The 13,095-nt window shown below is 48.9% G+C and overlaps 2 protein-coding genes across 2 annotated transcripts in view; both read left to right on the top strand.

Annotated features, from left to right (window-relative positions):
* The window catches only part of LOC120592611 (pecanex-like protein 2), a 70,884-nt gene that overhangs the window by 6,817 nt on the left and 50,972 nt on the right, over window positions 1–13,095 (top strand). The window lies entirely within an intron of this gene.
* Window positions 12,860–13,095, top strand: part of LOC120592612 (pecanex-like protein 2) — a 1,275-nt gene continuing 1,039 nt past the window's right edge. The window contains exon 1 of the mRNA XM_039850348.1: window positions 12,860–13,025. Coding sequence (XP_039706282.1) covers window positions 12,873–13,025 — 153 coding nt within the window. The 5' untranslated portion in view covers window positions 12,860–12,872. The remainder of the gene's footprint in view (window positions 13,026–13,095) is intronic.

Genomic DNA, 13,095 nt, shown 5'->3' with positions numbered 1-13,095 from the left:
CATCCCGAAAGATAGTGGGTGTATGAGATGTGACTCACTGTCCCAGGTCCCCAGACACAAGCCGTCCCGTGCTAAAGCCCCAGGATGGCTGGTCGCCCTCAGTGTGAGATAGTGTAACAGATGAGCAGGCACTGGGGTGGCGACTTTCAGGGCTGGCAGAGGCGGGGGCGTGGGTGGTAAGGACCGGCTCATGAGTAATGGAGAAGAAAGGATGCAGATTGCGGTGTTCACGGGCCGTTGAGGCGACGCAGTTGCGGGAAGGGACATTTTCTGGGGAAGAGCTGAGAAAGGAAGCCAGACTGGAAATGCGTTTAAAATTAGGCCAAGGCGTCTGGGCGTGAGAGACGAGAAATCCTGGACAGGTGAAGAGGGGGTTGAGGAAAAATATCCCCTCCAGAACCACGTGTGCGAATTCTCAAATAACTGAAAAAAATCTTTGGGATAAAAAGTGTTCCCCGGAATTTGTAGTTGTGTTCCTCAGACTTCCATACATGTCGGGGTAAAACGCAGACCGTTAGGGAGATTATTAATGGTTCAACGGAATCGCTCCCATCAGGTCTGTACCAAACTTTTTAAGACAAAAAGCATTTTGAGTGACATACTGGGACTTTCGAAGTGCCGGCTGTCATTACTTAACCCCAGATTACATATGGGAAATGGTGTGTGTGTGTTAACTCCTAATAAATGTTAACTCATTATTTTAATATTAGTTCCTATTCATAGAGGGCTCATTAGAATAGAAAATTCAACAGAAAGTATATTTACCTTTTTTTTTTTTTTTTTTGGCTTTTATTGGGTATATTTTACTTTACCAAAGATCATTTCCTCGGCCAACCTAATTAAAAGGTTTCCACGGGGCAGTCAGAATTAAACATTGAAATGGTGATTCTAGGACCCCTGGAGCATATTCCATTTCTAAACCAAGTCACACGTGTATGTGATGAATTGTAACTTTTATCCTGTGTTGTCACCAGAATTCTTGTTGTCTATTCATCATGAACCATGCTATAATTAAACCAAGTAACAACAGAGATCGTTTCTAATAGAGACAGGACAGAATGCTCGGAAAGAACGGGTTTGTTGATCAATCTTTATTTTTTTTGAGTGTCAGGCAGTAATCTAGTGTTCGGGATGTAAAAGTGAACGAAACGAAGTTCTCTGTCATCGTGAAGTGTGTGTTTCAGCAGCAGTAGATGGGAAATAAAGTACATAAGTGGATTGCGTGGTATATTGGAATTTGATAACTGCCGTATAAAAATAATGAGGGCAAGACAGGATCGGAAATGGGGTCGAAGGCGGAGTGTCAGGTGTTCACGGGCGAGACAGGGTGGCCTCGTTGAGCAGGGAGGGTCTGAGCAAAACGTCGAAGGGGAGAAAAAAACTGGACGAGCAATTATCCGGAGAAGGATTAAGTGAATAAATACCACAAGTGAGTTCACTTTAGCTTTCACCTTCTCAGGAAGGCCAGTTCACTGCTGTCACATTGTGGTCGAGTCACTCCGAATGAAGGCGGTGGGAGTAAAAAATAGCTCGAAGTACTTTTTGAATGTGTTGAAACTGTAAATTAGCCTTTTCCTCTTAAATCGGGTCGTCTGGCCTCTTTTTTTCATGAGTTTAAAGATGTGAGGTTAAACGAATAATAACGATAATGATACAGCAACAATAAATTAACATTTATCGGCATGTATTGTTAAATGTGGAAGCTTCGAATTCAGTCTTTGTGACAAGTTACCGTTTATTCTCAAAGTTTCACCTGACTTTCAGCTTTAGACAGAGTAATCGTGATTTTAGAATTTCTGTAACCTTAATCAGTGGACAAGACTGGAGCCTTGCTTGGCGGTGCTTCAAGTTACAGATTCCAGACAGTGCCGCTCAAATGGACAAGGAGCTACTTCATCGAATAATGCGACAATGTAAAACTCTGAGTGATTTCAGAAAGCCAAGGTCTTGTGGAAAGCCTTGAAGATATGCCTTCTGGAATAAAGCTGCGACGCTCATGACCTTGGACCTGACATAGGGCTGCTGTTCCATTCTGAGTTGCCATTTGTGTATGTTTTGTCCTAATAAAATTAGTTCTATTTTATTCCTAATGTATTGGCCTCATTTCAAATGTAATGACTAATTCTTTATAGCCTGGTAGAAATATCAAGTAGAAGACACGGAGGACAAAAGATGATTTAAAAAATAGAGTAAGGCATCCTCCTAAGATTGTAGTGAATGTATTTGCTGTGTTTACTTTTTTATTAAGTGCCCGCAGATGGCTAGTTACATTATAAAACATACAGTAAATCAACATTCTTGATCAGAATGTGTAATTACTGAACTCGTGGGTCACAGCTGACTTTCAGTCTGCCCACATTTACTCTATAATGCTGTTTTATCTCATTCACTCCACGAAAATGATGGTTCCCTGCATATCGGATCTATTTTGGGGGAGTAACCTTCCTAAACTAGACTGGGACACACAACGAAAATCAAACTTATAACACGGACCTTTTCTGTGACCCTAAACTTTTGTTTCAACTCTCCAATTTTTTAATCTACATATAAAATGAGAATAGTAACATACTCCCTTAAGAATATGATGCATACCATGAGAACTGATGAGATAATACAATTAAACAGCTCTTGAAATTCTTAGAAGCAAAACACTAAATAATTCCAAGCATTTTTTTTTTTCTAATTACTGCCTCAAATATAGGCTAATTCAGACTGGTTTATGTCATTCAGGTTTCTTTCATGAGGCGATGAAACCTTTTTCTCGGTCTTTTTAAATCTTTGCTGAATTTTCTTCAAAACTCTTCAAGTGACCGGGCTGACCTTCCCTTCGTTTACACACGAGTGTGGGACACACGGTGACAGCTACTCCGCTTTAATCCCCTCCTCTCACCCCCATTCCTCCCACCTCGGTATTAGTGTAACCTCTAAGGATTTCCAGGGCCCAAAGCCCTGGCACCTGAAGCGGAGGTGCACATCCTGTCGCTGGACAGGGCCATTTTTGTTTTCCTGTGATGCCGATGTTTACGCGAAGTGCTTTGAAAAACTGTTATGCTCCCTACAAGCGTCAAGTCTTGTTTCCTGCGGCTGCCTGCCGAGCCACAGGATGACAGGAAGTCTCCCGATCGCTCCTCAAGTCGCCTGATGAAGTTGAGGGTCCACAGTGAGCGGAATCTTCCAGTAGGGGTCTCTTTCAAGGGTATTTTCTTATCTGACAATGCTCTTGGGCAAACCGGTTTCTGTAATAACAGTAAGAATACCGTCAAAAACAAAAAACGAAAAACAAACAAAAAACCTCCGCTTGACTCTCAAAGATTTGCAATTAAACAGCTTCTAAAAAATACTAGCAAATGGTGGTATTATTAGCAGGTGGAGTCGGAGCCCAGCTCCCACTCATGCTGGATGTCGACTCTCCTCAGGGTTGACTCGGGTGCTGGAAACCTTCTTGGTCCTACTTGGGTGGGTCCTAAGCCCGCTTTCAAAGTGACCCTAATATTCTTCCAGTGGCTTATTATTGTCTGTATTAGTTGCTTCCATCTTCGAATGTTTTCTATGTTCAGAACCCGTCTAGAAGGAACCTAGAAAATCTTCTATGTCTGTGTTCTGATTATTTCTTGTATACGTTTTTAAAATAAAATAAAATCCATATTTTTAAAAATATTCTGTATACAAAGGATAGTCGGAAAAATTAAATTTCCCCCTCATGCTCCCTCCACCCACCAGCCTCCCGTGTCCTGGCCTAAGACTTTAATTCGTGTCTATCCAGAGATAGATTCATACAAATACGCATTTATTTACGTCTTACTATTTTCATTTAATGTGTCTTGGAGGTCATTCCATAGCAGAATGACTCATTCTTTTGAACCATTACGTCGTACCCACCGTATGCTGTTCCATAATTAGGATTTCGGTTTAATCCGTGGCTTTGGTTAATTTCCAGAATTCCAAAGTGGTCGATTTTAGTTTTTTGCCTGTATTTTCATCGTTCTGTGGGAAGAGCGAGTTTACCAATGTCCTTACTGAGTGACTGCAGATGTCACTTGCCCGAGGATCTACGTTAATGTCAAATTTGGGGGGGGGTTATTCTGGGAGTCGGGGGCATGATGTACTCTTTTAATGTTCAAGTGAAGTCCTCTTTTATTGCCGAAAAGCTCTCTAGTTATAATTCAGAATATACCTTGGATTTTATGATTTCTAGTCTGTTCTTTAGGGGACACTAATTTGTGAAGATTAAGAAAAAATAATTAGAAAAAAATAATAATAATAGTGACCCACAGAACACACACGCAATACACACTGACCTTCACCAGACGGGAACAAAATAATCGGGTGAAAAGCAGAACTGTCATTTGAGGCAGGCTCTCTGGAGCAATTCACCGGTTGTTTTATCCTGCTGTGTGACGCCCGCGATGACCTGCGCTTTACTGTGTTTGAAGCAGCGCTCTGGTGCCACCTAGTGCTACAAATGAGTAAAGACCACTCGCTTTTCTTTTTTATATCGGTCTCTTTTTATTCTTTGGGTAATCTCTTCAAGTTAACTGCTTCCCTTTGGAGGTGATGAAATGTCCGCTTTTCTTTTTGTCTTCCACCTCCTCCTCCTCCTCCTCCTCCTCCCCCCTCCTAATAATAATAATAATAGTAATAATAATAATACTTGGCATTTTTACTTCAAACTTGAGTCATAGTTTGAGGTAACCCAAAATGTTGTTTGTAGTATGTGTTTACTCTTAGGCAGAGATAAGCATATTTGGGAAAATCTCAAGCTATCTTGGAGGAAAGGGTTAATTTTCTTCTTTTTAGGAGTTTCTCCTGAAGGCGATCTTGTCTCTACTTCCTGGAGCCTGCCAGCCTTTTGTCTGCTCCCTCCGAATTCTTTATCTGATGCTCTAGGAAACTCCCGCATCATTCTAAAGGATTTTTGCTTCACCTCTAACTCCTACACAGCAGTCACACCCACCCCATGCCTGTAACCCCTCTGTGCCATCTCGTCCCACGTGTCCTCCGTGGCCTGACCTTACCCTGTTCACTGTAGAGTTCTACCTCCCTTGGAAGCATGTTGGTTTATATTTCTGACCCTTTAAAAGAAAGGTTTAAGGGTTTCTGACTTTCAAGGTAATACAGGGAGAGTTTGAATAATAAACCATAATCCGGGCAAAAAAATCCAAGGAAAAGAATAGAGGAAGCAAGACTCATCACAAAATATAAGACGATATGATTGAATCCAACTATATTAATAATTACATTAATGTAAGCAGACGAAGCATCTCAATCATAAGGCAAAGATCAACAGACTAAGTAAAAATAGAAATTTAACTTTATGCTGCTTATAAGAGATAAACCCAGAACATAAGGATACAGAGAAGTTAACAGATATGCCATGCAAACACTAAGCAAAAGAGAGCTGGTGTGACTAAATTGATACCAGCCAAACTGACTTTAAAGTAAAAAAAATTTCCTGAAGCGACTATGCATGATTATAAAAGATTAATTTCTTTAGCAAGATATAAAAACTTTTAATTAGATGTACTTAATAACATGGTATGTGTGTGTGTATATATATATATATATATATATATATATATATATATATATATATATATATAAAACATTTACATGTTTTTAAAGACGTGTATATTTTTACGTATGACGATTTCCTAATAATCTTTGATTTCTCATTTAATTCCAGAGAACATACTCTAAATGAATTCGATTGTTTGAAATTTATCGAGGTTCGATTTATGGTAGAGAATATGGTCTATTTTGTAATCCTTTGTAAGCATGGGTGCGTGTGTATTTGACGTATGTTAAAAGAAATGACTTGCCTCTCCCAGTAACTAATAGAAAAGCAGACCAAAAAAAATCAGGATATAAAATACTTGAGCAAATTTCATCAATGGACATTTATATAGAACACTGCATCTTAAACGTGCAGATAAACCATTCTTTTTAAGCACGGACATTACCACATTCTCTGTCATAGGTCAAGTCTCGACAAAGGATTGAAATCATTCGGTGTCTGAAATTAAATGAGAAAGCATAGGTTATTATACAATGCCCCTATGTATCTATACATATTTAGAAGCAATTTATTTATCAATAACCCATGGGTTAAAGAAATGCTAATGGAAATTATAAGATATTTTGGACTGAACAATAATAAAAAATATAGCAAAACTTGTGGAGTATAGAGGGGGTGTGTATAGAGGGGGTGGCGGGTGTCAAAAATCAGATGAGGCAAGCATCCATCTCGGGATGTTAGAAAAAGGACAAAGTAAACTCAAATAGAAAAGAAGAGAAGAAAACAAAGAACGTAAGGAAAATAGAAAAAAATTCCGATCGAGAAGATCAACAAAGTAAAAAATTCGTTCTTTATCGATACATCTCTGAGGAGCGATCATAAAAGAGTGAGAAGCCACCCAATAGATTTCAGGAATGAAAAAGCACACGTCACCACGTGTCTCACAGGTGGCTTTTAAAAGTCACGAGAAGACAGTAGAAACCATTTTATGCCGAGAAAGTAGAAAAATGAGAGGAGACGGACAAATTCTTAAAAAAATTACCATGTATTTAAAAAGGCAAAAGAAATGAAAGATTCGAACAGACCTAAAATCGTTGAAGACGCGCCTTCAAAATTCGCCTCGACGCGTCGTCCGCGGCGATTGTTCCCGAGGCCCGCTGTCTCGCGAGCTGCGACTCCCAGTTCTTTTGGATTCGCTCTTTCTTTTTTCAATAGCTCGTCGCCTGGGTCCCGCGACTGTCTCTTCCTCAGCATATTCACTCATTCGACGAAGCGTGTTTTCCAGCGGCTCTGGAGACGGGCGTCCGGGAGTGAAGCCCAGAGCCGTGGTGCCCGCAGCACGCAGATCAAGGTCACTCCCAAACGCTCAGTCGATTGGGGGATGTTAACCCCACCTTGAAGTCTCGGAAACAGTCCTACTTGATCATGGAATACGATCTTTTCCCTATGTTGTTGCATTCGGATCGCCAATATTTTGTCGAGCGTTTTTGCTTTTGCTACAAGGGAATAACACGATCTGTAGTTTTCGACTCTTGGGTTACCTTCACTTGCTTTTGGGATCAGAGAAATACCCGCCTCATGGAAGGAGCCGACAGGTATTCCTCCTTTTCTGTTTGCTGACAATGTTCGCTGTCGATCCCAAGCCCCGTCCATAGCAAAAGTCCTCTGCTGTCCAATCGCTCCTCCTCCAAGATGTCCCATTATTTTAGGTTTAATCCATGCGTCTCATGAAGAAGATTAATGATCATTTTTAAGGAGCTCTCTTGCTTCCTTCATGTGTTTTTAATTTTAGACTAGTTTTTGAACTTTTAATTATTTCAATAATTTTTAAGTTTTGATTTTTTTTCTTTGCTCAAAGTGATAAACGAGGTTCCCTAGATTAGTGAAGACCGGTAGCTACCGTTACCTCTGTGGCCGGTTTTATCAGTCACTGTCTCTTTTTCCCAGCAGCCACCATTCCTTCCCTTTGCCCACACTCGGAGCCCTCCGCATGGCCAAAGAGCCCTTCATCTAGACACTTAAGTGAGCGAGAGCGGGCCGTGGTCAGGGCACTCACTGTGCCGAAATCAGATCAGCAGCTGAGGACTCTTTCTTGAGCGACGTGGATCCTGTGCAGCAAAGTGACCTCTTCGCTAGTCTCAGTGCACAGGCCACCGACGATGAAGGCTGGCACGGACACTGTCACCAGCCACTCCCCGTCCAGGGCTCTAGCCTGCTGCCCTTTGTTCTCTAGGGCCTGACCTTCGCCGTATCTCCATCCTCTGTTGTGACGACCTCAAGGACGTCTGTGTCCACTTAGAGCTGAGGTTGACGGGGAAGTAGAGAGGCCTCGGGAAGCCGGGGTTCTACGGCTCTGCGAAGCCGTCGCACCCCGGCCAGCTCCAGTCTGTGCTGCGCTTACTCAGACACAGCCGAGTCACCGTCTCCTTCCCAGCCGCATCGCGGGAGTCGGGGTCGCCGGTCGCCCGCGCATTATGTCGGTAGTTCCGTGACGACTGTGTCCGGTTCCGTGATAGTTCAGTGTTTACACTGCTGCTCTCGGCTCCCGCCAACGGGGTCATGGCCCACACTGGATGTCAGTAAATAATGGCCAGAATTCTACATGGAAAACTGTAAAGCGTTACTGAGAAATCTTAACGAGTGAAGGGGTACGTCTTGTTCATCGAAATCGACTAGTAGATTCAGTTATAACCCCGATCACAATGCCGTGTGTGTGCGTGTGCGTGTGTGTGTAGACGTGTTGGCGTATGTTGGCTCCCGAGGGAACAGCACCCACAAAGGCAGAAAGGCATGAAGCACCATGAGGTGAAGTTGGGGTGTCCAGGGATCAGGTCAGAAGAGTTAGGTGAGGGCAAGGCTTGGGGGGCCATTAAATGTTTTTCGTTTTTTTGTTTGTTTTTTTTTTCTGAGTGTCATGGGGACAATTTTAAGAAGAGGTAACCGGGCTGGACTTCCATTTTCGGTTCATCACTCTCACCTGCTCTGACCTGTACACAGGTAACTATATTTCCCAGGCTTCCTTGCACTATGCGTCCAGGTAGATTTGGCCGGTGGAAGGGGTAGGTAGGAGATCGGAAGCCTGAGAGAGTTGGGGTGTTCACGCGGACTCCCCCACCATCGCCTTTCTGTGGCGTCTCCTGTGGCAGCCGCCTGTCCTCCGGGCTCCAACACCCCCCAGCGTGTCCCTAAATGGCGTCATCTCCCGCGGCCAGCCCTTGGCTCTCGGTTCTGACACCAGCGCCTCCGCTGACTGTCCCTCCGGTCCTGGGGGTCTTGCTTCCGCTTTTCCTAATCTCTGGGTTGCTCGTCACCCCTTATTTACTTTCTCGGCTCTTCCACGTCCCGTGTAAAATGACCTCTGTTTAAAAGCCAGAGCTGTGTCTTTCTGCCAGACGGACCTCCCTCCATACAGCGGGTTAAGTTGGACTTGCAAAGTGACTCCAAGTGAGGACTTGGCCCGCGGCAGCGGTGTGGGGACAGAGCACGGCGTGCCCGTGGTCATCGCGGGGAGGTCAGATTGACAGGACCTGGTGATGGGCTGGGTGTGGCCGGAGGGAGATGGGGGAGGGGCATCCGGGCCCCCGCGCGCTCCGTGATGGGCAGGTGGTAGTTTCATCCGTGGAATCCGAAATACGGAAGGTACGACGGGAAGGACACGGTAAGAGAGAAGCCGGTGGCACATGTCTGAACGCGTCGAGGGCCAGGGCTGAGGGTCCCCAAGTGTATATCAATCCGAAGTTCAGGAAAGGGGTCAGGGCTGGAGGCGGAGATCGCAGAGCGTCGCCTGCGCACACGGTTAAAGCCGGGTCAGCGGGTTAGGGTCCTTCGGGAAGAAACAGGCTCCTCCCCCGCTGCTGAAAGCCCGTCAGTCAGAGGGGCACCTCGCGTCCCCGCACCTGCCGCTGGGCCACACCGGCCCCCACCTGGGCCCTCACGGCCCGGAGGTGGAGCGTGGCGGCTGCGCCGACCTCTTCCCTGCCGGCCCGCGCTTTCCAGCATCACGCAGCTGGGCATCTGCCCGCCTCCCCCTCGGCACCCCCTGACGCGCGGTGGCGAGGTCACCGCTCACGACAGCGGCCAGCTTTGTCTTTGGCCTCCGCCGTGGCGCTGGTCCCCGCTCGTCGTTGCCTGCTCGAGCGGCTCTCTCCCCGTGTAGGTGCCCGCTACGGCCGGGTCACCTTGGTCTCCGACCCTCTTCCTCTTTCTGTCCTGCCCGAGCCCTTCGTCCCTGTCATCTGTGGTCCCGCGTGTCCGCATTCCACGTTCTCGCCCAGGACATTGTCGTTCCCTTTCGTGGAGCTCGATGCGGATCCCTCCCCAGCCCGTATCTGTTTCAGACGCCTGTCCGGACTAAGCTCTGGGACCGCGCTGTCCCTGCCCTCGCCCCCAAGTCCCCAGGCAGCCCGCATGCACGGAGGCCAGTTTTTGCCTATATGCTCCATAACTCCATTCATTTCACAGCATACTCGCCAACCCCGAACGGAAAGGTACCTCGCTCTTCACCTGCACGGTGACTGGCTCCTAAGCCCTAAGGCGTGTTCGACCCTCAGCGTCGAGTCGGTTCCTGCCCGCGCGAGCGTGGGGCGGTCGCCGGGCGCTGCGCCCACGTCGCATGCTCGCCCCAAGCCGTCCGCTGCCCGTCCGCTGCCCAGGATGAGGTCCGGAGAACTCCGTGTGACCCACGAACCCGACGTCTGCTCATCGCTGTCCTTAAGCTTCCGACCGTCCCATTGCCTCCCTCCCGAGCCCGGCACAGTGGGCACACGCGGCCACGGTGACGTTTTCCGCAGATGGCGCGTCTCTTTATCCTCACAGCCGTCTGCCTGGCGAGCTCACGTTCAGCCTTAAGTCCCAGTTCTCCGGGTCTCACTGACGCCACCCCTCGGTCACCGACTCGGTCCCCGACTCGGCCACACCCCCTCTTCAGAGCCTCAGCTCTTTCTTATACCCGTGTGTGTCGTTTCCCAGCCCCGGGAGTGCCCCAAGTGAAACTCGAAAGCGCTCCCCCAAACGCGAAGGCCAGGAGCGGGTGGAGAAAGAGGCGGCCCCTCCAGATCGGAAGGTGCGGGCGAGTCATCGAACAGCGCGTGAGGCTGTATCGGGAGGAGGCGGTCTCTGCACGCAGCGCCCAGTGTTAAGAGTTCACGCAGAGGCCTGAGCGGGGTTCGGGGGCGTGTGCACAGCAGACCATCTCAATAACACGTCGCTCTCCAGGCTACGACCTCGGAGGGGATCCTGGTGTGGGAGTGGGGGCTGCACATATGTGTGCGGGGGGCGAGGGGCAGCAAAGAGCTCCAGTTGCCCCCATCTGGCTCTTGGGTCAACCCGGTCTCACCCTCGTTGTGAACCCCAACAGTATGTGTCACACGATCCTATTATGTCACCCAGCACATTTCGTTGCAAGTCTTTGTTTATTTGCCTGGCTCCTTTTGTAGTCTGTGAACTTCTTCATGGTCAGGGCCACATTTTATTTATAGGTGCTTTCTCATTCTTCAGAAAAATGCCTGGCACACAGACAGTGCTCAATAAATGTTGGATGAATCGGGCACCGATAACTAAGGGCGCTCCCTCAGTGCAGCAACGGACCCGCTGTGCGAAGGAGGCTCCTTAGTGTGGGTCTCTCCTGTGGAGTTGACTGATCGATCATTTGTTCGTTAAACATTTATGCAGCACCTGCTCGGTTTCAAGCATCGAGGCCGTATGAAAGCAAGCATCATCTGTGTCTTTGAGAACATTTTTCTTCCCATCCAGAAAGAGCACTATCACGTTTTCGTTAGTCATTCCTGCAGGTGAAGGCAGAGTGCGGAGTGGTTAAGGCTGAAGGCACACGCGCCAGGGTGAAACCTATCCATGGCCCAGTGGATGTTCGTGTCCCAGACCGGCTCCTTGGGCTGGACCTTCCCTTATTTCATTTTGGCATCAGAAGGCTGGCACGCCGCTGCTGGCACTGACCAAGGCAGCCACAAGCAAATGCTGGTGCACACCCGCGGGCGGCCGGGGCATGCAGGGCGCACGGAGCAGGGGAGAGATACGTCTGGGGAAGATGAGGCCAGCGTGGTGCAGGAAAGGCGTGTTTGGGGTCGTAGAGCCTGCTAGTCCTCGTTCTTCCCCAAAGGCCCTAACTCACCAGGGCCTCCTCTGCTGGTCCCTGGGGAAGACAAGCTCTCTGCTCCTCCTCCCTTTCCCAAACCTGTTCTCTTCAAGAGCCTAAAACTCATTTGCTTTATTGATTACTAGTAACGCGGGCTTCCTTTCCTCCTTCTAAAGATGATGAGTTCCCCTTGATCTCTCCCCTGTCCCAAACCCGCTTTCAGAAAGAGAATCTGAAATTTATCTACTATAAGTCACACCAGAAAAGCTTAAAGATTATTATTAGTTCAGCGATATCTGTTAGTGGGTCTTCCTATCTAAACAGTAGAGAAAGATTAGACTAACGTCCTAAATGGCTGATCAATGCCTGGGGTTATGTTCTAGGAAATATTGTAAATGGCCAAGTAGCCTAACGGGGGCTCCTGAAATCATTGCGGGAAGGTGGTTGTCTTCTTCATCCGCCAAGCCGGACAGCAGGGAGGAGCAGAAGCGGCCAGGGAGGAGGAACCGGCAGTGCCAAGGTTGCAGGTAGAGCCTGGAGGAGCAGAAGGTTTGGGTGAGCGGTTAACTCAGGTGAATGAGGCTGAGCAGGCGGTGCTCAGCGAAGCAATTACGCCGAGTGACAGGTGACGGGATCCGAGATGCACAAATATTTGGGTGCAGAGGCAAAGGCACATGGCCCGATTTGTCTCTCCTGACTGAGAACATGTTTGAGTTTTAAGCCTTTCGCGCCCCGTAATAGGAGGACGCGCGGAAAGGAGGCGGGGGCAGGCAGAGTCGAGGGGAGAGGGCTGGGGGGCGCACAGACCGCAGCGTCACCCCGCAGCGGAGGCCGGTAGGGGACCGGGAGGCGCACAGACCGCGGTCACTCTTCAGTCACCCCGCAGCGGAGGCTGGCGGGGGGCTGAGGGAGCGCACAGACCTCGGTCACCCTGCAGCGGAGACCGGCAGAGGGCTGGGGGGGGACGCACAGACCGCAGTCACCCCGCAGCGGCGGCCGGCAGGGGCGGGGTGGGGGGCGGGGCGGGGCGGGGCCTCCGGCGCATCCTCCGCGCGGCTGCCGCGGAGCACCCTGGGAAAATCCTTCCTCCCCCGGGACATGGCTCCCACCTGCCCCGCGGCAGCAGCCGGTTCCGGCACCGCGGTTCGCGGGTCTGAGCAGAAGAGCGGCTCGAGCTTCGGTCGCGGGGCGGAAGGCGGCGGCGGCGCGGCGCGGGGGCCCGGGAGCTAACGCGGGGGGCCCCCGGAGCCCCGGGGCGCGGCAGGCATGGTGTCCCAGGTGCTGCAGCTGCTCCGCCAGGGCGTGTGGGCCGCGCTCACCGGGGGCTGGTACTACGACCCCGAGCACAGCAGGTTCACCAACAGCTGCCACCTCTACCTGTGGCTGTTCCTGCTGCTGCTGCCGGTGGCCGTGCACCTGGTGAGTGGGGCCGGAGCGCAGGTGCGGAGAACTTGCGAGTCTGCGCGTGCTGGGGAGGCTTGGCCGGGCC

The sequence above is a fragment of the Pteropus medius genome, unplaced genomic scaffold (assembly GCF_902729225.1).
Source record: "Pteropus medius unplaced genomic scaffold, Ma_sr-lr_union100, whole genome shotgun sequence".
In the NCBI taxonomy this organism is placed as follows: Eukaryota; Metazoa; Chordata; class Mammalia; order Chiroptera; family Pteropodidae; genus Pteropus; species Pteropus medius.
Note: the sequence above shows the minus strand (reverse complement) of the source record. Positions and strands in the feature narration are given on the sequence as shown.